The sequence below is a fragment of the Phacochoerus africanus genome, chromosome 12 (assembly GCF_016906955.1).
Source record: "Phacochoerus africanus isolate WHEZ1 chromosome 12, ROS_Pafr_v1, whole genome shotgun sequence".
NCBI lineage: Eukaryota > Metazoa > Chordata > Mammalia > Artiodactyla > Suidae > Phacochoerus > Phacochoerus africanus.
This window is the reverse complement of record NC_062555.1, coordinates 6113512-6136718: the sequence shown is the minus strand read 5'-3', so window position 1 is coordinate 6136718 and position 23207 is coordinate 6113512. Positions and strand designations below refer to the sequence as shown.

Sequence of the window (23207 nt, the reverse complement as noted above, 5' to 3'; positions counted from 1 at the left end):
AGGCTTCAGTGTCCATATTTGGCCACTCGATAAACATTTTCATGATATAGACTAATGCCTGCATAGAATAAAAATTAAGTATGCAAGAGCCTTAAAGTGAACTAAATGAAACTGTTGACTGCCTTAACGATGACCAGCTCTCCACACGGGCATACTACTCCTTTGCATAGGGTCTGTTCATTAAGTAATGCCTTAACAGTGCCAGGGTTTCTGAAGCATAGACTCAAAGGGACTTTTATATAAAGGACAGAAATTTGACTATTAAGTATTAAAGCCTGATTGTACATCAGTAGTTGAAGCACCCATTATCAGGATAATCTAGGCACACTGATGCGTTATACACAGGTGACTTGCTAACCTCAGTACTGTTTTGTGATAGTTCAGGTTTTTATTGTTTTGTATAACAGATTATCCAAGAAGCTGGACTTTATGTAATAGGATCTTCAAGGACCAAGTTGCATATTTAAACACTATAAGCGAAAAAGTACAGATTTACAGAAATGTACCAATCAAAAATGATTCCTTTTTTACGGGAATTTTTCGAGAGAAGAGGCAAATATTTTGTTTAAAGCCTACAAGCAAATTCATTCAAAGAACTGAATACAGCTGTAGAACATTGTGACTATTGCAATAAGAAGTATCCAGGCCAGTGATGTTTAATTATATGAACGTTTTTGCATTCACTATGCCTTTCAAAGCAGGGATATTTTATAAAACAGAGAAAACTTTAAATCATCAAGCTGGTGCTTTAAAGTACATAAAGTCTGATCTGTAACAAGCTCCATTTCAAAGGAAAAGACCTTGAAAGGAGAGGCAGGGGGCTTCCTAAGTCTGTTGATGAACTCACTGATGCTTTGAGTCTTCCAAGTTCACTGTAAATAACATACCTAACGATGTAATGTTGCTGTTTTCTAATAGAAAATGGATGAAATGATAATGTATGGAATTTATTTCATTACACAACAGTTTTCACTGATACTCTGAAATCTGGACTCTCCTTTCCAGCCCTGCCAAATCCCATACTGAACAAATCATTCTGGACACAGAGGGCGGGTAGGCCCTGTGTGAACTGTTCTGGTCACTTATATTCTTGTAGAAACTGGTAGATGTACCAAATAAATTCTATGCACATCAAATAATTGTCTTTTTATTTCTTTAAAGAACTCTCTTAAGGTATCATATACCTTATAAGAGGAAGGCTGTTCGCAATCTGTTATGGTATTTGAATAGATAAGGTGTGAGCATTAACAGTGGTCTTAAAAATGCCTCTAATTGTATATAACTATTATTTCATTAAAATACATGGTTGGGAGACGGGATTAAGATGGCAGAGTAGAAGGACTGGAGCTCAACTTCTCTCCTAAAAACAACAAAATTCACAACTAAAGACTGAGCAGTCTCCACCCAAATGGACCGGAAGCCCATACCCTACTCCAGAAGAAAAAGAGGAGGCCACATCCACAGGTAGGAGGGGTGATTTCGTGATATAAACAACCTCATACCTCCCAGGTGGAAAGCTCCACAGACTGGAAACTAACTGGTTCACAGAGACTCACCTACAGGAGTGAGAGTTCTGAGCCCCACATCAAATTCTCATGTGTGGGGATCCGGCACTGGGAGAAAGAGACCCGGAGCATCTGGTATTGAAGGCCAGTGGGGCTTGTGCCCAGGAGCTCCACAGGACTGGGGGAAACCGAGACCCCATTCTTAAGAGGTGCACACAGACTTTCACGTGCACTGGGTCCCAGGGCAGAGCGAGGTCTCCATAGGAATCTGGGTCAAACCTGACTGCAGTTCTTGGAGGACATCATGGGAAAACAGGGGTGAATGTGGCTTGTTGTGAGGGAAGGACATTGAAGGCAAAGCTCTCAGGAATATTCAGCAGTTGCCTTTCTCTGGAGGGGGCCATTTTGGGAAAATCTGGCCCCACCCATCAGTCAGTGCTGAGAAGCCCCAGGGCAAACAACAACCCAAGTGGGATCACAGCCCAGTAAACAGGCTGCCTAAAGACCCCTCAGGCACACAGCTGCCTCTAATCCCATCCAGAGACTAAGCCCCACCCACCAGAGGGATTAGAATCAGCTCCACCTACCAGGGGGCAGGCATCAGCCCCTCCCATCAGGAAGCCTACAGCAAGCCCCCCATACCGACTTCAGCCACAAAGGGGGCAGACACCAGAGCTAAGAGAGGCTACAACTTTATTATCTGTAAAAAGGTCTTCACACCAAAAACATATAAAAATGAAAAGACAGAGAACAATAACTCAGATGAGGGAGAAAGGAAAAACCCCAGAAAATCAGCTAAGCAATGAGGAGATTCTCAGACCCCAGGAAAAAGACTTTAGATTGTTGATGCTGAAGATGATGCAAGACATTGGAAATAAACTGGAGGCAAAGATGGATAACTTATAGCAAACACTGACCAAAGAGATACAAGATATAAGACTTAAACAAGGAGAGATGCAAAATACAATAACTGAAATAAAAAACTCATTAGACGCAGCTAACAGCAGAATACAGGAGGCAGAAGAATGAATAAGCGAGGTGGAGGACAGATTAGAAGAAATTACGGATGCAGAACAGAAAAGAGAAAAAAGATTGAAAACAAATGAGAGTCTCAGAGAACTCTGGGACAACGTTAAATGCAACATCCGTATTATAGGGGTGTCAGAAAGAGAAGAGAGAGAGAAGGGGACAGAAAAAATATTCCAAGAGATAATAGCCGAAAACTTCCCTAACATGGGAAAGGAACCCCTCACTCAAATCCAGGAGGCACAACAAGTACCACATAAAATAAACCCAAGGAGGAACACACCGAGACACATACTAATCAAACTGACCAAAATGAAAGACAAAGAGAAAATCTTGAAAGCAGCTAGGGAAAAGAAACAAGTAACATACAAGGGAACCCCAATAAGGTTATTGGCAGATTTCTCAGCAGAAACTCTGCAGTCCAGAAGGGAGTGGCATGATATACTTAACGTGATGAAAGGAAAAAACCTCCAACCAAGAATACTCTACCCAGCAAGGCTCTCATTCAGATTTGAAGGAGAAAGCAAAACCTTCAAAGATAAGCAAAAGTTGAGAGAATTCAGCACCACTAAACCAGCCTTACAACAAATACTAAAGGAACTTCTCTAGGCAGAAAAGAAAAAACAGCAACAGGAAACAAAAATTCCACAAATGACAAGGCTCACAAGTAAAGGTATATTTACAGTAAAGATAAAATACATGGTTGGGCGCTCTTGTCCAATGGATTTTTTTTTTTTTTTTTTGGTTTTTAGGGTTGCACCTGAGACATATGGAGGTTCCCAGGCTAGGGGTCTAATTGGAGCTACAGCTGCCAGCCCGTGCCACAGCCACAGCAACACCAGATCCGAGCTGTGTCTGTGACCTACACCACAGCTCACAGCAACGCTGGATCCTTAACCCACTGAGCAAGGCCAGGGATCGAACCTGTAACCTCATGGTTCCTAGTTGTATTTGTTTCCACTGTGCCACGACAGGAAATCGCCTAATGGATTTTTTTTAAATTTTTAAATTTTATTATTATTATTATTGTCTTTTTCAGGGCCACACCAGCGGCGGCATATGGAGGTTCCCAGGCTAGAGGTCCAGTCTGAGCTGTAGCCACCAGCCTACGTACGCCACAGCCACAGCAACGCCAGATCTGAGCTGTGTCTGCGACCTATACCACAGCACACAGCAACGCTGAATCCTTAACCCACTGATTGAGGCCAGGGATCAAACCCGAAACCTCATGGTTCCTCGTCAGATTCGTTTCTGCTGCACCACCACAGGAACTCCATCCCAATGGTTGTTTTTTTTTTTTTTTTTTTTGCTATTTCTTGGGCCGCTCCCGTGGCATATGGAGGTTCCCAGGCTAGGGGGCTAATCGGAGCTGTAGCCACTGGCCTACACCAGAGCCACAGCAACGCGGGATCCGAGCCGCGTCTGCAGCCTACACCACAGCTCACGGCAACGCCGGATCGTTAACCCACTGAGCAAGGCCAGGGACCGAACCCGCAACCTCATGGTTCCTAGTCGGATTTGTTAACCACTGCGCCACGACGGGAACTCCCCCCAATGGGTTTTTAATTGTAGGATCAAAACAGCTAGATTTAGTATAAATACACACTATTAAAAATTTGAGTTGTAAAATAGGATTCTCTAGTGGAAAAAAAAAAACCTCTTCGAAGTTGCCTTTGGCAAAAGTTAATACTAACAGTCAATTGTGCAAATAAAAGTATTTTAAGTGCCAATTTGCAGAAATGTCTCTGAATTCCCATAAAACTTTCAAATGGAAAGTTCTGGAGTTCCCTGGTGACTCGGCAGGTTAAGGACTGACCATCGTCACTGCTGTGGCTTGGGTCGCTGCTGTGACAGGGGTTTGATCCCTGGCCCCGGAACTTCTTAAGCCGTGGGCACAGCCAAAAAAAGGACATTCTAAGGTCTGGGCTGTAGGTTATAAAGAAGAGAACAAGTTAGGTCAGAATATACCCACCAAGACTTTGCACACGTGTTGACGGTATGGTTCTCCACCGAAGGATGACAGGCATCTTACGGAGATGCAGAAAGGAAGACTGCCGTCTACCACGGACCTTGAGCCACCTGGGCCTGAGCGGTGCGGTCCACCTACACGTGGGTTCTTCACTAGGAAGTTTCCCAGTACTACGCAGTCTGAGGTGGGTTGGATCTGGGGAGGGATGCGGAGCTTGGGCAAGAGAGGGCTGACTATAAATCACAGAGATTTTCAAAGTAGGGTGTCCGAGCCCCAACTCCTGTGCTGTTCAACTCCTGTGCTCACAGATGAAGAAAACTTAACAAAAAACTAAGCGACACTGGAGTTAACCCACCAAGCCACAGCCGGAACTCCATAATCCGCCCTCGACTTCGCAGCCAGCCCCTGCATAACCCGCTGAAACCAAAGCTCTTGGTCATCCAGGACCGCATGTCAGCAGGGCAGCTGCCCGGCTCCATGAGACGGACCCTCCAGCCCTCACTCCAGATGCCAGCCTGGATGCCAAGTCCACGTTGTCAGCAGTGCTTCGGACTGACCAGATACAGACGGGATTCCGGCCACCCCCTGCTTGGGTTTAATTTGCTAGAGCCGCTCACAAAACTCAGAGAGACATTTTACGTTCTAGATGACTGGTTTATTATAAAAGGGTACCACTTGGGAACAGCCAGCTGTAAACCCCATGGAGGGCACGGGGTGGGGGAAGGGCAGAGATGCCCCCCGCCCCCAGGCACGTTGTTCTCCCCGACCTCCACGCCTTCACCAACCCAGACCCTTTCCAATTCCAGTCCTTGAGGGTTTTACAGAGGCATGAGCGAGTATTAGCCACGGATGACCAAACTCAATCACCAGCCCTTCTCCTCTCCCCAGAGGCTGGGGGTAGGGCTAAAATCTCCAAGGCTGGTTCTCATGGCCACCAGCGTCCAACCTAGGGGCTTCCTAAAAGTCACCTCATTCACTTCAACAGCATCAGATACTCCAGCGGTCTGAGCTGCGTGCTAGGAAGGGCATGAAGACTATAACTCACCTGACACAGGTGATAGATGCCCTGCTCTACCAAAGCGTGTACAAGAGCGCTAGCAAGCAAGAGCTCCTCATGCCATGACGCAAGATAAAGCACGAAGGGGACTGGTTCCACTGCTCCATTCCAGAGTTACAACTTACCACGGGAGAATGAGGCAGTCCAAATCCTCCCTTTATCAAGGTCTAGCGACAGGGACAAACCGTGTAGGAAGCATCAGAGATGGCGAATGGCAAACAGTAACAGTAATAATAATAATAATAAAAGCCACCTGTTTTCTGCAGAACCATCCCAGCTTCCTTGGTGCATCTTTTTTTTTTTTTTTTTGCCATGCCTGCGGCACATGGAAGGTCCCCGTGTGAACGGGAGTGTGGAACTTGCCATCAACTGTCACCAGCCCCTACGTGGATTTTTATTTTTCTATATAATGACTTTTATTTTTTTCCATCATAGCTGGTTTACAGTGGTCTGTCAATTAAACCACAAACCACTGCAGCGGCAGCCCGCAGCATCTCCTGGGTGGAGCTCCAGGGAGGAGACTGGGAGTAAGGCCCTCTGCGCTCTGGGCAGACTGGAGGAACAGGCCTTTAGATAGCTAGATATTTTTAGGAGATTTTATGAGCCCAATTCTTGCATCTCCTCATATCTAGAAAAACAACTCGAACCCTTCATGGCGAGGTCCGCTCCTCACGACCAGTTAGTAACCTTCGTGAGACCAGCAGCAAATGTTTGTAAAACGCGTGAGTGGCCGCAGGCATCTCCCCTCACCTCGATCCTCTGTATCCCAGCTCCCCCCTCGCCTCCGCAGAGCGGATTTCTTGGGGCTACCTGAAATACTGTCTTCCAAGCTTCAGCCCTAATTTCACCCCAAATAAAACTTAAACTCTCAGCTGTCATGTGGTGCATTTTAAGTCAACACCAGGCAAAGGGGTCAAATCGGAGCTGCAGCTGCAGGCCTACATCACAGCCACAGCAGCACAGCATCTGAGCCACCTACACAGCAGCTCACAGCAATGCCAGATCCTTAGCCCACGGAGCAAGGCCAGGGCTCAAACCCACATGCTCATGGACACTACGCTGGGTGCCTAACCCACTGAGCCACAAGAGGAACTCCCCTTTGGCACATCTTAACCAGAAAGTGAAACTCAACACTTTTTTTTTTTTGTCTTTTGTCTTTTTATCGCCGCCCCCGTGGCATATGGAGGTTCCCAGGCTAGAGGTCCAATCGGAGCTACAGCTGCTGGCCTACGCCGCAGGCACAACAACTCGGAGTCTGAATCACGGCTCATGGGGACACCAGACCTTTAATGCACTGAGTGATGCCTAGGATTGAACCCGAAACCTCATGGTTCCTAGTTGGATTCGTTTCTGCTGTGCCACAACGGGAACACACACCACACTTCTCTTCAAATTTGTTTCCCATCCACTTTTGAGGAAGAGTTTTCTCTTCCCAGCATCTGGTAGATCTGCCCCTAGTGACCCTGTGGGATGAGCTAGAAAAACGCTCCTTGGGGGAGTTCCCGTTGTGGCTCAGCAGTAAGAACCCGACAAGCATCCATGGGGATGTTTGATTCCCAGCCTTGCTCAGTTGGTTACGGACCCAGCATTCCCTGAGCCGTGGCGTGGGTCGCAGACGCAGCTCAGCTCTTGGTGGCTGTGGTGTTGGCGTAGGCGGTGGCTGTAGCTCCAATTTGACCCCAGGCCTGGGAACGTTCACAGGCTGTCCCTGAGGCCCTCAAAGCCAAGAAAAAACAACAAACCACTCCTCAGGCACTTAAAAAATCCTTGATGGAAGGAAACGGGAAATACTGACTTGGTTAATCGAGTATCCAAAGTACTATCCACTATTCTACAGTGAGACTTCCTGTAAGAGAAATCCTATGTGCTAAGTCTCTGAAATAAAATCAGTCTGACTAGTCTTCCCCGTCACAAAAGTGAAGCACAACTCCCTCAGAAGGCACTTCAGGGACATTCGGTCTCATCTCCTTCCATGACCGTCAGTCTCCCGTCCCCGTCTCACCATAACCAAGCATTGCAATGGTGGACGTTTTACAAATTTATTAAAGCAAAGTACATTTTCAGAGAGGATAGGACTCATGTGCCTCCTGGCTAAAAAGAGGGCCCGACTCACAGTGCAATAGCCGTTATACCCCACAATGTGGACCAGGGACCCCGTTTGGTCTTCTGATTGGTCTTGGGCAGGAGACCTTATTTGCATGGGGAGACCCCGTTTGGTCTTCTGATTGGTCTTGGGCAGAGGACCTTATTTGCATGGGAAACAGGTCATATGGTGACCAGGTGAGGAATGGGCGACATTCCTTCTCCAGCAGGAAGCAAGGAGCCCAGGCTGGGCAAGGTGGGGGAAGCAGCATTACAATGAGACCTGGCCAGAGGCTTTGGGGTTTCAGCTCCCTCAAGGGGAGTAGAAGCCTATAACACTTCCAATACCTGATCCCTTAATGGAGCATTTCCAACAGCTCCCATCACATTCTGGAAAGCACAACTATTCATCTCGCACGCTAACTCACTTATTTCTAAATTGTTCCGGAACTTCATCCTCATACAATGCTGGAATCTTCCTCCTTTTAATTTCTGCCCAGAGGGGCAGTTTGTCATCTAGAACTACTGGTCATCAGATGAATAACTTGGTTTTCCGGAGTAAATTTCATTCCATCCCCCAAATCCAACATACTTCCAGCGCTCACCACGGAAAGCAGTAATGGAAAGGACTTAACTCCTTCTGAACACTGGACACCACACAGAATCCCAAATGCTTGCCTTCTGGCTCTTGGTTCTAAAATGCATTCATAAATTCCTAATAAAACATTCTTTCATAATCTTTCGAGGCATCTCCACTCCTTCAGTTTCAAATGTCATCCCTTTTGCTCAAGAACTGGCAAATGAGAAGAGAAGGTTTCCACCGTGATTTATTGCTCATTATTTTTATGACTTTTTCAAGAAGATAATTCCTATTTTTAAAACACTACCAAATATGTAAAAGGCATTATCAGACATTGTCACTTAAAACCTACCACCAACATTTTACCAGCAAAGTTGTAAGCACCTCTATCACTAAAATTCTTTCCTCTTACTTTTTTTTAAATAACACTGGTGAACTAGTGGAAGCAGTTTCCCTTCTTGGTGAAGCCTATGAGTGTCCATTGCGCCTCCAATAAAAGTTCCATTGACAAATATTCTTGGCACCTGTTGGATAAACAAAAGATTAGATGTCACCCTAGTTTCAGATGTATAAGGCCATTTACATGAGAGTAACAGATGCTCACACTGTTTGTACCTGTTTAAACTTTACAACCCTTAAGGGAGGTACTATTTTTAGCCTTATTTGGTTTTGGCTTTGGTTTCGGCTGTGCTGTTGGAATGTGGAATATCCAGACCTGGGATCAAACCCGAGCCACAGCAGCAACCTGAGCCACGCCAACAGCAACACTAGATCGTTAACCCACTGAGTTATCAGGGAACTCCTCTTCAGCCTTATTTTGGGAACAGAAGAGTCACAGGAACTCACCCAAGGTCACAATGATAGTAAATGACAAAGGTGGGATTTAAATCCAGGACAACCTGACTCTCAACCCTTTCCTCCTCATCACTATGGCATAGAAAAGGTAAAATAAGGCGATCTCCAATTATGAATAATGGCCAGGGGGTTCTTTCTTATAGTTGTTTACTAAAGGGAAAGAGTACACTGTAAATTCCACCCGGGCCCATATAAACAAGAAGGAAGGGAGTTCCTGCTGCGGCTCAGCGGTAACGAACCCGACTAGCATCCGTGAGGATGAGGGGATTCCATCCCCAGCCTTGCTCAGTGGGTTAAGGACCCAGTGTTGCCGTAAGCTGAGGTGTAGGTGGCAGACAAGGCTCGGATTCCAGTTGCTGTAGCTGTGGTGTAGGCTGGCAGCTGTAGCTCTGCTTGGACCCCTAGCCTGGGAACTTCCATATGCCACCAGTGCGGCCCCAAAAAGCGAAAAATATATAAATAAAATGAATGAACTCTGCTGTTTCCTAGTCTATGATTATGGTCCCCGGGTCTGCCATTTCTTTTTTCTTTTTTTTACTCTGCCCTCGGCATGTAGAAGTTCCCAGGCTAGAGATCACACCTGTGCCACAGCAGTGAAAACAGTGGATCTTTAGCCTGCTGAGCCACCAGGGAACTCTCGCCATTTCTTCATCCATGTAAGATACTCAGAGAATGGCTGGCTCACTTGCTGCTCGCCAGGGTGCCCCCCTCGCCAGGGCGCCCAGCTCACTGCCTCCTGCAGGGACAGGCGCTACACCGGGATACTCACAGTCCTGTCACCTGTCATTGTGCAAAGAGCGTCTTGAAACTGGCTTCCGTATTCAAGCAGGTCCAGCTCCACCACTTTATAGCTAACATTCATGTCATGGAAAAGCTTTTTTGCCATGGTACAGTAAGAACAAGATGTTTTGGAGAAAATCACCACACAGTTATTAGAAATTGTTTCCTGCAGTAAAACAAACCAAAACAGACAAACACACAAACAAAAAAATCCCTTTAGATTCTAGACATTACCTTTGGGAAAGAAATCATGATACAGGAGGAGGGGTAAGGATTTTGGGGCCTCACCACTGAGGCCTCGGACCTCGCCTCCATCATCGCTTTTCTCATCCAGAGATTGAGGGCAATAGTATTCATTCCCAAGGAACCTTCTTAGGAAAAGAGGGTCTAACCGGTGGCAAGTGTTGGCAGGGAGTAACCACACCCGCAGGCACAGCCACTCCCTATGCAGCAAACATTTCCATGTGCGGACACAATTCCCAACACCCTACTGGCTCATTCAAACGTGACTACAACCTGAACTAGGTCCTTTGGGCACCTCCACTTCACGGATGAGCAGAGGGAGGCACGGAGGAGGGTAAAAAGCTTACTCGTGGTCCTTAGCTGAAGCGGGCGAGCTGGGATTTGAACTCAGGAAAGGCTGATTCTACAGCCCAGCCACTTAACCTCTGTCGTGCTGCTTCTCAAATACTCAGTCGGTATTAGGAGTTAACTCCTTACCTGCCTTAACGTTCTTTCTTAACTTATTAATTTTTTTACTACCTTAATTATTCTTTGTTTTAAAAAAAGACTCAAGTGGGAGTTCCCGTCGTGGCACAGTGATTAACGATTCCAACTAGGGACCACGAGGTTGGGGGTTCGATCCCTGCCCTTGCTCAGTGGGTTAAGGATCTGGCGTTTCCCTGAGCTGTGGTGTAGGTTGCAGATGTGGCTCAGATCCCACGTTGCTGTGGCTGTGGTGTAGGCCGGTGGCTACAGCTCCGATTCGACCCCCAGCCTGGGAACCTCCATGTACTGCAGGTGCAGCCCTAGAAAAGACAAAAAAATAAATAAAATAAAATAAAATATAAAAAAAGACTGAAGTGGAGTTCCCGTTGTGGTGCAGCAGAAATGAAACTGAATAGTATCCATGAGGATTCGAGTTCCATCCCTGGCCTCGTTCTGTGGGTTAAGGATCCAGCGTTGCCCTGAGCTGTGGTATAGGTTACAGACGCAGCTCAGATCCTGTGTTGCTTTGGCTGTGGTGTAGGCGGGCAGCTGCAGCTCCTATTCAACCCCAGCCCAGGAACTTCCAAATGCTGTAGGTGTGGCCCTAAAAAGCCAAAAAAAAAAAAAAAAAGAAAGCAATTCCCTCACTAGAGGTCTCCTGTATTGCTGTTACATTCGGTGGCTGTGAGTAAACAGTTTCAGAGCCAAGTAAGTCCAAGGCAGTAATGTTATGGATGTGGTGGCGTGTGGTGGCGTTTGGTGGCGAGGAACAGAGAGACAGATTTGAGGAGTGAGTCCTGTAGGCTGCAAAGGAAGAAAAATGCATGCAAGAGGAATTTCTCAGGAGAATCAACTGGGCTTTGCAGTGAGAGCAAGGGGAAGACCAGAGGGCACAGGAAGGCACAGGAGGGCACAGTCTCCCCGAGGCAGTGGTGCAGAGCAACTGCTGCACACTAGCTTCTGGGTTAGGGAGACAGCTTCCCCACCAGAACCAAAGAGGCTCCCTGTCTGAGGGCAGTCTGGCCGGCACGGGCACCAACAGCAGGCCTGGGCTGGGTGTGATGCAAAGAGCCGCCAACGTCACAGACCCAATTTAGGAGGAGCGAAAATTCTATGAAGAATAAATCCCATAGGAGTTCCCACTGTGGCGCAATGGGAGAGGCGGCATCTCTGCAGCTCTGGACGCAGGTTTGATTCCCAATCTGGCAGCTGCATCGTAGGTCTCAACTGGAGCTGGCATCTTATTCCTGCCCCAGAAATTCCATATGCCATGGGGTGGCCAAAAAAGGAGAAAAAAAAAAGAAATCTCATAAATTTTAACAGAATGAACGACAACTTCTCTGTCATATGCATTATTTTGATAGCAGATTTAAAAACATATATATATATATATACACATATATATATATTTATTTATTTATTTATTTATTTTGCTTTTTAGGGCCACACCTGTGGCATATGGAGGTTCCCAGGCTAGGAGTCGAATCGGAGCTGTAGCCACCAGCCTACGCCACAGCAACTCGGGATCCAAGCCGCGTCTGCAACCTACACCACAGCTCACGGCAACGCCGGATCCTTAACCCACTGAGCAAGGCCAGGGACCGAACTCACAACCTCATGGTTCCTAGTCGGATTCGTTAACCACTAAGCCACGATAGGAACTCCTTACAATATATATTAATATATATGAGTAATCCATTTGCTGGACTATGTCAAGTTAGGATAGGAACGAGCATATTAAGCATGTAAGACAATTCAGCAATGAGGTCCTTCTGTACAGCGCAGGGAACTCTATCCAATCACTTGTGATGGAGCATGATGGATGGTAATATGAGAAAAAGAATGTGTATATATGTATAACTGGGTCACTTTGCTGTAGAGTGGAAATGGACAGAACACTGGATATCAACTATAATAAAAATTTTACAAATAAAAAATAAACACATAGGATGATTCTTTCTCCACAGAGGAAAGGTTTTCTCACGCGTCCCCCATCACTCACTTGGATCTGATTCACGGGAGCAGCTGCTGTGTTCTCCAAAGAAGATGACGTGTGGTTCCCCATCCTAAAAGGAATTTTAACAAAGGCAGTGCGGTTTATTAAACATTAGAGATAATATATCAGAAGAGATCAAACTGAAGAAAACCTTTGATATGCAAATGTATATCAAAACTTTTAAAAGAGAAAAAAGCTACTATCAGTACAAAATATTAGTTTACCAAGTATTCCTTTAGCACCATCCAAAGGGCCTGCGGGCTCCTCGATCTAGGCTCCCAATAACCTTAATTATTTGATAAACCACATTCACTGTGTTTAAAGCCTGGTACACTCTCACTTCTATTTGAAAGCCACAGTTCAAATGGACTGTCGTGATGACTGGCCCTAAGACCTGACCATGAATTTAAACATACAGTTTCCAGAGTTCCCACCGTGGCACAGTTAAGGGTCCAGCATTGCTTCGCCTGTGCCGCAGGTTGCAGCCATGGCTTGGATTCGATTCTTGTAGGGAACATCCATATGCTGTGGGTGTAGCTGAAAAAAAAAAAAAAAGAAGAAGGAGAAGAAGAAAAAAAATATATATATAGTTCCATTTTTCTTCTTAAGACATTCCAAAACTCAATGAACACTCTGTGAAACAGAGAACCTACAAATATTCAAAGGTTTTTAAGGAAACTAAGATTATCTCAACCACAAGGGTCCATAGCTCTCATTTCCCCATCTGTAAAATGGGAACCATAGTCGCCCCGTCCTCAGGGGGGTTGTGAAGATTAAATGAATTGATACACAGCACGAAGATCAGTGCCTTAACCACAGTAAATGTTTGACAGTATTCCTTTTATTTTCTGACTATAGGAACACTTATTATCTCAGTATTTATTATCCAAAACCTAGCTGTCAGGATCCTTGAAAAGGGATGCAGTCACTGCAACAGGAATATATGAATTAAAATGGACCAGTTTAATATCAGCAACTCCCTAGAGCTTTTCCTCGGCTACTACAGTTCTTGATCAGTCAAGCCCTACTGATTGTGAAACAACAGCAAACACCAGGATGCTAAATAATTGCAGAGCGAATTCACAAATCGTGCAAAAGGATATGAGGTAATAGGGGCTTCAGAAAAGAATTATTCAAATATCTAAGGACTAAGAGAGTAAGATAAAGAACTGAGGCTGCAGGGAGTTCCCTGGTAGTCTAGCGGTTAGGATTTGCGCTTTCACTGCTGAGGCTGGGGGTTCAATCCTTGGTCTGGGAACTGAGATTGCATATCAAATCACTGCATGTCACAACCAAAAAATAATTGAGGCTTCAAATATTTAAAATGATATTCTTCATGATTATGCCGCAAAGCTCACATTTGTTTTGTTTTGTTTTGTTGTCTTTCTAGGGCCCTACCTGCGGCATATGGAGGTTCCCAGGCTAGGGCTGAATCAGAGCTACAGCTGCTGGCCTATGCACAGCCACAGCAACACCAGCTGCAACGCCACAGTGACAGTGGGCTGGATCCTTAACCCACTGAGTGAGGCCAGGGATTGAACCTGAGTCCTCAAGGATACGAGAGATTCGTTTCCGCTGATCCATGACAGGAACTCCCAAAGCTCAAGTTTTAACAGGAAAGCTTCTCCCTCCAAGTCAGCACTTCATTCATTCATTGTGAATGCTCTTAAGTGATATGGCGTTAAATATAAAAATAAGCTACTCTTTATGTTTAGTTTCATTTTTCTCAAAGGTATGAACTGACACTTTTTCAGTGGCGTTGCAAGAGTCCACTGCAAGTAGCTTTTTATATGTTACCCTTGGACACAGAGCCACGCCTGCACTCTCAGCAATGAGGAAGCCGGGACGACCAAAACCCTCAGCAGGAACAGAGTTAGAGACAGAAACTACTCCGTTAGAACATCCTGTCACCCCAATATTTCCAGCCTATTAGCCCATGCTTCCCCACAGATCAGCAAGAAAACCTCCAGAGCAAAAAGGGCCTGTGTGCTTATCTCGGAAAAGCTGGAAAAATGCAGTGCGCTACGGAGACCTCAGCCAACTCAGGAGGATAGTGGAAGGTGCAGCTTTAGGAAAAACAGACGCAGGCTGGACGCTACCATCCATCATTCTAGAGGGACTTGAAAGATTGCGTCCATGGCTGTACAACTATAAATGCAATAAAATTCATTAAGAGAAAAAAGGAAAGAAGGAAAAATGCAGGCGGGCTTCCTAGAACTAAACCAGAGCAGACAGAGGAGGTCAAGGGGTGCTGCCCTGGACCTAAGCAGGAGCTTTGGTGGAAAACAACCTATTTGTTTTACCAACTAAGAAAACACGTCCTTTTCATCTCAATTCCAGCATTTAATAATCATCCCCAAACCATCTACTGTTTGCCTCTACTATGGAAGATTTGAGTTTCAGCAGAATTTTCATGAGAGAATGTTTTCTTGGGTTCTGAGAGGAGGTGGGAGGTGCATTCTTAAATACCACCCTCTTCGCAACTAAATAAAAGAGAAAGTTTCTGGAAGGCACGTTTCTCCAATTCTAGTGGAGCTTGGTAAAAGTTGCCACCTGTTAAGGAAAGGGACATCAACTGAGAAGTGTACAATAAACGTTTCGCTTCTACACTGATGGAGTAGCCACTTAGCCATGCCACATTTACGGAGCACCTACTCTGTGCCAAGCAGGCAAAGGGCTAAATACCCCCGGAGACGTATCACTGGAAAACCGCAAAGGAGCCTCAAGGACCTGTCAGTCAAACAGTTACACTGCGTGATGCGCACCCTCTGGAAAAGGTCTCTAGTGGTGCCGAAAAGTAACCGAGTTCCGGCAGTCTTGCAAAACTAGTAGGAGGTACCAGATCAAGTAGGTAGGAAGAAACTTCCAGAAAGAGGGATGGCTGCTCAGATACGTGAGCTGGCAGGACAGCCTCGACCCGCCGCGCGCGAGTGCGGCAGGTAGAGCATCCGCCTAGGCAGGAGGTCTCACACCGCAGGCCTGCGAGCCACAGGCATTCCTGGTGGGGAAGCGCAGGGAAAGCACGGTCCTTGCTCTGGCTGGAGCGACACCGGCAGGAATAAGTCACCGTCCTATCCTCAAAGACTGGGCCATTTAGTAGAAAGCGTCACTTTCACTTCCTGCCGCAGGGTTGCCAGATTTGGCAAATGAACGTGCATATCGGTCGGATAAATTAGAATTTCAGATAAACAGCGAATACCTGTTTAGCCTAAGCACGTCCCTTGCAATCCTGGGGATATTCATAGACCGCACCATCATTAGCTGTTTATTTGAAATTCCAATTAATCAGGGCATCTTGTATTTTATCTGGCAACCAAAGGGGAGAGGAGGTCCAAGCGCACAGGATTCAGAATTTTCAACCTGAGAGTCACCTGATCCTTAAGTCCACTTGAGCGCTTAGGGCACCCTTCCCTCCCCACCCGTCCTGGGCCTTCCGCACTCGAAGGGGCCTCGCTGGACTCAGGGCCCACACTCGGCGCCGCAAAGAGGCGCCCCCGCCCACCGCTAGGTCCAGACCCCCGCGATGCCTCCCGCTCGCAGCTCCCCCTTACCCAGAGGCCGGAGCTCCCGGGGCCCCTCCAAACCGCCCCGTGGAGCCGCTCACCCTCCGGACCAGCCGTGTCCCCGCCAAAGCAGCGCGGCGCCAGTACATGGTCGCAGCGCTGGTCCGCAGCAAGCCGACGCGCCAACGACTGCCCCTCGGGAGAGCCCGCCTCCGCCCGTTGGCCCCGCCCCCGCCGCCGGCCCCGCCTCCGTCCGCAGACCAGCCACGCCCCCGCCTGCCGGCCACGCCTCCCCGGGCTGCCCGCGCTGCCCGTCTCAACCGCACCGCCGACCGGTCCTGCCCCTCCCCGCCTCCCACGCGGCCGGAGGGCGGGATACCGGCGAGGCCCACCCACTGGGGAAGGGCAGTCGGAGGCCCGCAGGTGTCTGCAGGGTTCATCCAAGCCCCGCACCTGTTCCTTTAGGGTTAGGGACGCTCCTAAAGGATCACGGGCACGTGTCGTCAGTGCTGGGGATGGTGGTCAACCTTCTGACGAAACGGAGGAGAAAGATAATCTGTCTGACGCCGAATCGAAGTGCCTGGGATATTTACATAGCACGGTAGCATAATTACAACTTCCTGTCGGGCAGGTCTTTGTGTTGGAGAAATAACAGCCTAAATATGTCATTACAAAAGATCTCACAGAAGTTGTGGGATGATTGGATTTTAGAAAAAAAAGTGATCCATTGTAGAACGTTCATTCCAAAGAAAACAAAGATAGTGTATTCAAAATGAAATTAGGCGAATAAAACTAAATATAGCCCAGAGGGGTCTGATGGCTTGAGTGCTGCTAATGACATCATCGTGTCCTTAGTCGCGGTAATAATAGCCCTTTGTGCGTTGCTTTATAAAAAGAGGTGGGTCAGCCTTTATTTTTATTTACTGTGGACCAGGACATTGAAATCTATTTGTTAAGGTCAAAGGTCAGATGGTGTCTAAAATTCTAAACAATTATTGGAACAATCCCGGCCTTTTTTGAGTCTTCATGCTCGACTAGCTAAACTGAAGATTCATGTTACCAAGTTACAAAATGAGCATTTCTGTTTCTGATAGTTTTTTTCCCTGCTTTCAAGTGGGCCACGTTTTTCATTACTTCATAAAAGGATAAAAGGGTAGTTGCAAAAACGAAGACCCCAAAAAGTGTAAAGTCATTTCTCGTAAATCCAAAATTAACTTTAAAAATAAGATATAAAAAAATAAAAATAAGGTATGTTATCAACAGTGTTGTGGGGGTTTGTGGAGTTTTGAAATTGGAAGGTAGCTGTTTAGGAATTTACTGTGTCATTTTTGTTTTGAGGTAGAATTTTACCTTATTGTTTCAAATTGTGTATTGAGAGATAAAATAATCATGCCACGATTTAATTTTAATATAGTATTGATGGCCCATGTTAAGCGCATAAATCACTGGACAGGTTTTTTGTTTTTTGGGTTTTTGGTTTTTTTTTTTTGTCTTTTTAGGGCCACACCTGGGGCACGTGGAAGTTCCCAGGCTAGGGGTCGAATCAGAGCTACAGCAATGCTGAATCCCTGACCCACTGAGGGAGGCCAGGGATCAAACCTGCATCCTCATAGATACTAGTCAGATTAATTTCCGCTGTGCCACGAAAGGAACTCCTGGATAGATATTTTAAAAAGGGATCTCAAGTGAAGGCACGTCAAACAAGGAGCTCCCGTTGTGGCTCAGCAGGTTAAGAACCCTACGGCTAGTATTTATGCCTTGCTCAGCGGGTTAAGGATCCAGCATTGCCTGAGCTGGGGGGTAAGTCACAGACATGGCTCAGATCCCTTGTTGAGGTGGCTGTGGTGTAGGCCAGCAGCTGCAGCTCCCATTCAACCTCTAGCCTGGGAACTTCCACATGCTGCATGTGCAGCCCTAAAAAGCAAAGGAGAAAAATGAGCTACAAGAATATGCTGTACAGCTCAGGGAATATAACCAATATTTATGATAACCATAAATAGAGTATAACTTTAAAAAATCGTGTATCAGTAAGTTGTACACACGAAACTTAATATTGTAAATCAACTATACCTCGATTTAAAAAAAAAGGTTTCTAGTCTTCTATGAGCCTTGCACCAGGCAAATTAATAACTCTGAGTGCCATCTGGTATTGAACAAACAGCATTTTCTGATAGCTGTTTCCTAACTTTTGCATTCTGAGCTTTTGTCTTTTCTTTCTTTTTTTTTGGTAGGTTCCTTGGGAATTTCTACATAGTAAATCACATCACATGTAAATTGGGAGGGTTTTCTTATTTTTTCCTTTCCAATCCAAATATATTTCCTTTTCTTGCCATATTGATTTCGCTAGAACTTTTTTTTTTTTTTTTTTGGTCTTTTTAGGGTTGCACCCATGGCAAATGGAGGTTCCCAGGCTAGGGGTTGAATCGGAGCTATTGCTGCTGGCCTACGCCACAGCCACAGCAATATCAGCTCCGAGCCGTGTCTGTGACCTACACCACAGCTCATGGCAACGCCGCTGGATCCTTAACCCACTGAGTGAGGCGAGGGATCACACCTGCAACCTCAAGTTTCCTAGTCGGATTTGTTTCCACTGCTCTGCGACAGGAACTCCTGAGCTTTTGTCTTTTCAGAGACATTGAGGTCCTTGTCATCCTGGTCTGTATCTTTCCTCGAGAGGAGCTCAACTTGTATTTTTATTCCTATTTTCTTTTCTTATGATTTCAAAGAGAGAATGAATGAGGAGCTATGTTTTTGATTTTACTGGTGAATGTAATTACATTTGAGATTAAAAAAATTCACTGAATAGTATAGGAAGTTTGAACTGTGGATGTAGATGAGTAAAATCTTTATCTTGCAAAGTTTACTGACCACCCAGAGTGAGTGAGTAAATTCACATAGAAAAGTGAGTAACATTACTTGGTTCAGACTGAAGACTGGGAAATTTCCATGGCATTTCTTACAAAAGCTATAATGCAGATGTGTTCCACTAAACCTGACTCCCTAACACGCAGTGACTGATACAAAGGTGACACAAGTGCAGTAGGGTGGATCTAATCAAATTCCCTTAAACCTAATCGAATTCCCTGCTAATCTTAGAGACCTGATCAATTCATCTAAATTAGCAACATCTTTGCTTTGCTTTATTATTATTATTATTACTACTCTTTTTCTTTTTTGGCCACCCTGTGGCACATGACTACACGGCAGCTTCGGCAATGGACGATGCTGAGGCCTTAACCCACTGTGCTGGGGACTGAACCTGCATCCTGGTGCTACAGAGACGCCCCCCATCCCATTGTGCCACCGTGGGAATTCTTCCTCTGCTGTATTTTTTTCCAGGGCATTTATCACCAACTGCTTTTGTAGTTAGGTTCCTAGGTATACTTTGTGTTCATTGTCTCTTGCTCCGTGAGAATGAAAGCACCCAAGGGCTAGGAAAATGTTTTCTTCACTGCTGGATCCCCCATAAGTTTACTTAAAAACTGCATTGTTTTCATCATAATTGCAGAAATAACGCAAAGAAGCAAAAATCTGTGCATTTTAGAATTTAATAAATGGCATAAAATAAGGGATACGTAAACTCACAATGGAAATTTGATAACATTTGATGAGAACAGTAGGCTGAAAATTTTCAGAGAAAAAGAACTGCAATGATTTTACGAATTATACTGAATAGGATAACTTAGTTTAATGCATTCTGCAACACAAATACGGGAGGGAAGAGAGCAAAGGAATGGGAGCTCTTTTTAATCCTTTCTAGCTCTTTTTACCTAATGAACCAGCTTGTCGAAGAGGTCTTCTCTGATTGAACCAGCTTGTCGAAGAGGTCTTCTCTGAAACATTACATAGAGTAGTTAACGCATTCTGCGCTTCCTGTGTCGTTTGCTGATTAATTTTCCTTGAGAACATTTATCACCTCTTTTAAAAAATTACCTTTTTTTTTCCTCCGTTTTTGGCTGCCCGGCGGCCATGGAATTCCTGGGCCAGGGGTCAGATCTGAGCTGCAAACCTACACCGAAGCTGTGGCAACACCCACTCCTCCTCAACCCACTGTGCCAGAACACAATCAAATCTGCATCCCAGGGCTTCAGAGATCCCATTGCACCACAGCAGGAGCTCCTAAATTTTACTTTTTAGAAATAGAGTAATAGTTTTACTGTATCATTTAACTTTCAGGTGTACCACAGTGATTCAAAATTTTTATAGATTATATTCCCTTCATAGTTATTATAAAATAGTGGCTGTAGTCCCTGTACTGTACACTATATCCTTGTAGCTTATTTATTTTGCAGAGCAGATTGGCTCTGTTAATCTCCTACCCTTATGTTTGTCTGTTTCACCTTCTTTCTCCCTACTGGTGACTGCTAATTTGTTTGCTATCTTTGTGACCCTGTTTCTTTCTTGCTTGCTCTCTTTCTTTCTTCCTTCCCTCCTTTCTTTATTTATTTTTCTTTCCCACAACATACTGAAGTTCCAGGTAGATACTGAACCTGAACCACAGCAGTGACAACAGTGACCACATCAGGTCCTTAACCAATAGGCCACCAGGGAACTCCCTGTTTGTTTTTGTTATAGTCACTAGTTTTTATTTTTTAGATTCCATAAGTGATAGATACAGTACTTGCCTTTCTCTTCCGACTTACTTCGCTAAGCATAATACCTCCGAAGTCTATCCATATTGTTGCAAATGGCAAAATTTTATTCTTTTTTATGGTTGGGTAGCATTTATTACCTCTTGACACTGTATGTGCCTTTGTATTTATATTTATTATCTGTCTTCCTTCAAAGAATGTAAGATCCATGAAGGCAAGTGCCTCAGCTCTTTGGTTCACTGCTGCATTTCCAGGTCTTAGAACTGGATCTAGCATGCTGTAGATATAACAAAGAATTAGTACATATGTGATATATTTGCATTTAGTGTTAGAGTGTAAATGTTCTAATTTAGCAGTCACTAAAACATATTCAGAGCTGTCTTTTGAAAAATATAATTTTTATTACAATCTCTCATATAAGTATTCCTATCTCAGACAGTGTAAAGTGTTTTAATTGCCATTAGTAGCAATTAAACCTCCTTTTAAGTTGTAAAAAACAAGTTAAAAGCACATATTGTTGCAATAGTGAATCATTATTTTAAAACTAATACAGGAGTTCCTGTCGTTGTGCCTCAGTGGAAAGGAATCTGACAAGTATCCATGAGGACGCAGGTTCGATCCCTGGCCTCACTCAGTGGGTTAAGGATCTGGCATGGCTGTGAGCTGGGGTGATTTTGTTGTGAACGTTAAGCTATCTATACTCAAGTGGAAAGATATAAGCATATGGGAGATGGGTTCTACAATTAAGCAGCTGCGTAGGTTTTTCCCAGACTGAAAATCTGCTATAATGAATAAAAACCTCAACATTCAGGCATTCTCTCTGTGACCCAGTGGGGCTAAGCAGGTTGAAGATCTGGTGTCGTCACTGCAGTGGGCTCAGGTTGCTGATGGGGTGCAGGTTTGATCCCTGGCCCAGGGAACTTTCACATGCCTTGGGCAGGGCCAAACAAACAAAAAACCTTGAACACACAAATACTTCTTTAGTAAAAATAGGAAAACCTTTTTTTTAAAAAATTTTTTAAATTTATTTTTGTCTTTTTGCCTTTTCCAGGGCCGCACCGGCAGCATATAGAGGTTCCCAGGCTAGGGGTCGAATCAGAGCCGTAGCCACCGGCCTATACCAGAGCCACAGCAACTCGGGATCTGAGCCTCGTCTGCGACCACACTACAGCTCACGGCAACGCCGGATCCTTAACCCACTGAGCGAGGCCAGGGATCAACCCTGAAACCTCATGGTTCTTAGTCGGATTCGTTAACCACTGAGCCACGATGGGAACTCCAAAATAAGAAAAGCTTTTAATTGTGATGTTCTCCTTTCATCTTATAATTCTTGTCATTACATATAGTGGTGTCTTCGTACTTATTTGCCTTATTAAATGCTTCTTTAATAATGATAGCAACAGGAGTTACCATGGTGGCACAGCGGAAACAAATCTGACTAGTAACCATGACGAAGCAAGTTCCATCCCTGGCCTTGCTCAGTGGGTTAAGGATCCGGCGTTGCCGTGAGCTGTGGTGTAGGTCGAAGATGCAGCTTGAATCCTGCATTGCTGTGGCTGTGGTGTAGGCTGGCACCTGCAGCTCTGATTCGACCGCTAGCCTGGGAACCTCCATATGCCACGGGTGCCAGCCCTAAAAAAGCAAAAAAGAAAAAAAAAATGATAGCAAGAGTTTTTAATTGGGGTGTTTTGTTTCATCTTATAATTCTTGTCATCACATACAGTCTTTGTACTTATTCGCCTTGATATAAAGTAAATTTATTTTGGTATGCACTCGTCATTGATTTCATTGGGTTTTCTGATTTCCCAAATATTTAACTTTTTAAATAAAGTTATCATAGAAACTATTTCTTGAAAAGTAGACAGTTATAATTCAAAAGCCGAGTTTATAATTAGAAAATAATTTCCCACCGTAAAAATAAATATAGACTCTCCAAGTGAAAACAAACTGAGGTGATTTTTAATATATTATTTTATTTTATTTTGCTTTTTAGGGCCACACCTGCAGCATATGGAAGTTCCCAGACTAGGGGTCGAATTGAAGCCACAGCTGCCGGCCTCCACCACAGCCACAGCCACAGCCACAACGGATCCGAGCTTAACCTTTGGGGCTTATGCCACAACTCACAGCAATGCCAGATCCTGAACCCATGGAGCGAGGCCAGAGATCGAACCCACATCCTCATGGATACTAGTCGGGTTTGTTCCCACTGAGCCATAATGGGAACTCCAAACAGAGGCTCTTTTTAGAGAGTTTGCCATAGCAAGAAGGCAACTATCGCTGTGTTTGATAAAGATTCAAAGGCAGGCAGGGATGTGGGAAAGCTTTATCAGGAAGAAAAGAAAAGGCTTCAGGTGTGCTCTGCTAGGATGTTGTAGCTGTGTGCAAAGTGGACACAACTGCAACGGGAGGAAAGGGCCAGAAGCCAAAGCCTTGGGGCCCTGTGAACCCTGCCAGGAGGGTTTTGCACAAATTCCTCTAGCAATAAGCTAAGAATATATGCATGTTGTTTGTTTATTCTCAGGGCAGGCGTAGGGTTTTCCTTAGTGGGGGG

The 23207-nt window shown here is 45.1% G+C and overlaps 1 protein-coding gene across 4 annotated transcripts; it reads right to left on the bottom strand.

The window, feature by feature from the left end:
• Positions 1 to 8448: 8448 nt before the first annotated feature.
• GLRX2 (glutaredoxin 2) lies at positions 8449 to 16580 on the bottom strand. Of its 4 annotated transcripts, none has more exons than XM_047755223.1 (4): positions 16515 to 16580; positions 12565 to 12628; positions 9844 to 10020; positions 8449 to 8743 (listed from the first exon to the last, which is right to left on the bottom strand). In XM_047755223.1, the coding sequence occupies exons 2-4, from the start codon at positions 12625 to 12627 to the stop codon at positions 8612 to 8614; spliced, it is 372 nt and encodes a 123-aa protein (XP_047611179.1). In that variant the 5' UTR covers position 12628; positions 16515 to 16580; the 3' UTR covers positions 8449 to 8611. The 4 variants fall into 4 exon arrangements, with proteins under 4 accessions (XP_047611179.1, XP_047611178.1, XP_047611177.1 ...); XM_047755222.1 differs by lacking the exon at positions 16515 to 16580 and adding an exon at positions 16163 to 16266; XM_047755221.1 differs by lacking the exon at positions 16515 to 16580 and adding an exon at positions 16110 to 16265.
• Between the last annotated feature and the right edge of the window lie 6627 nt (positions 16581 to 23207).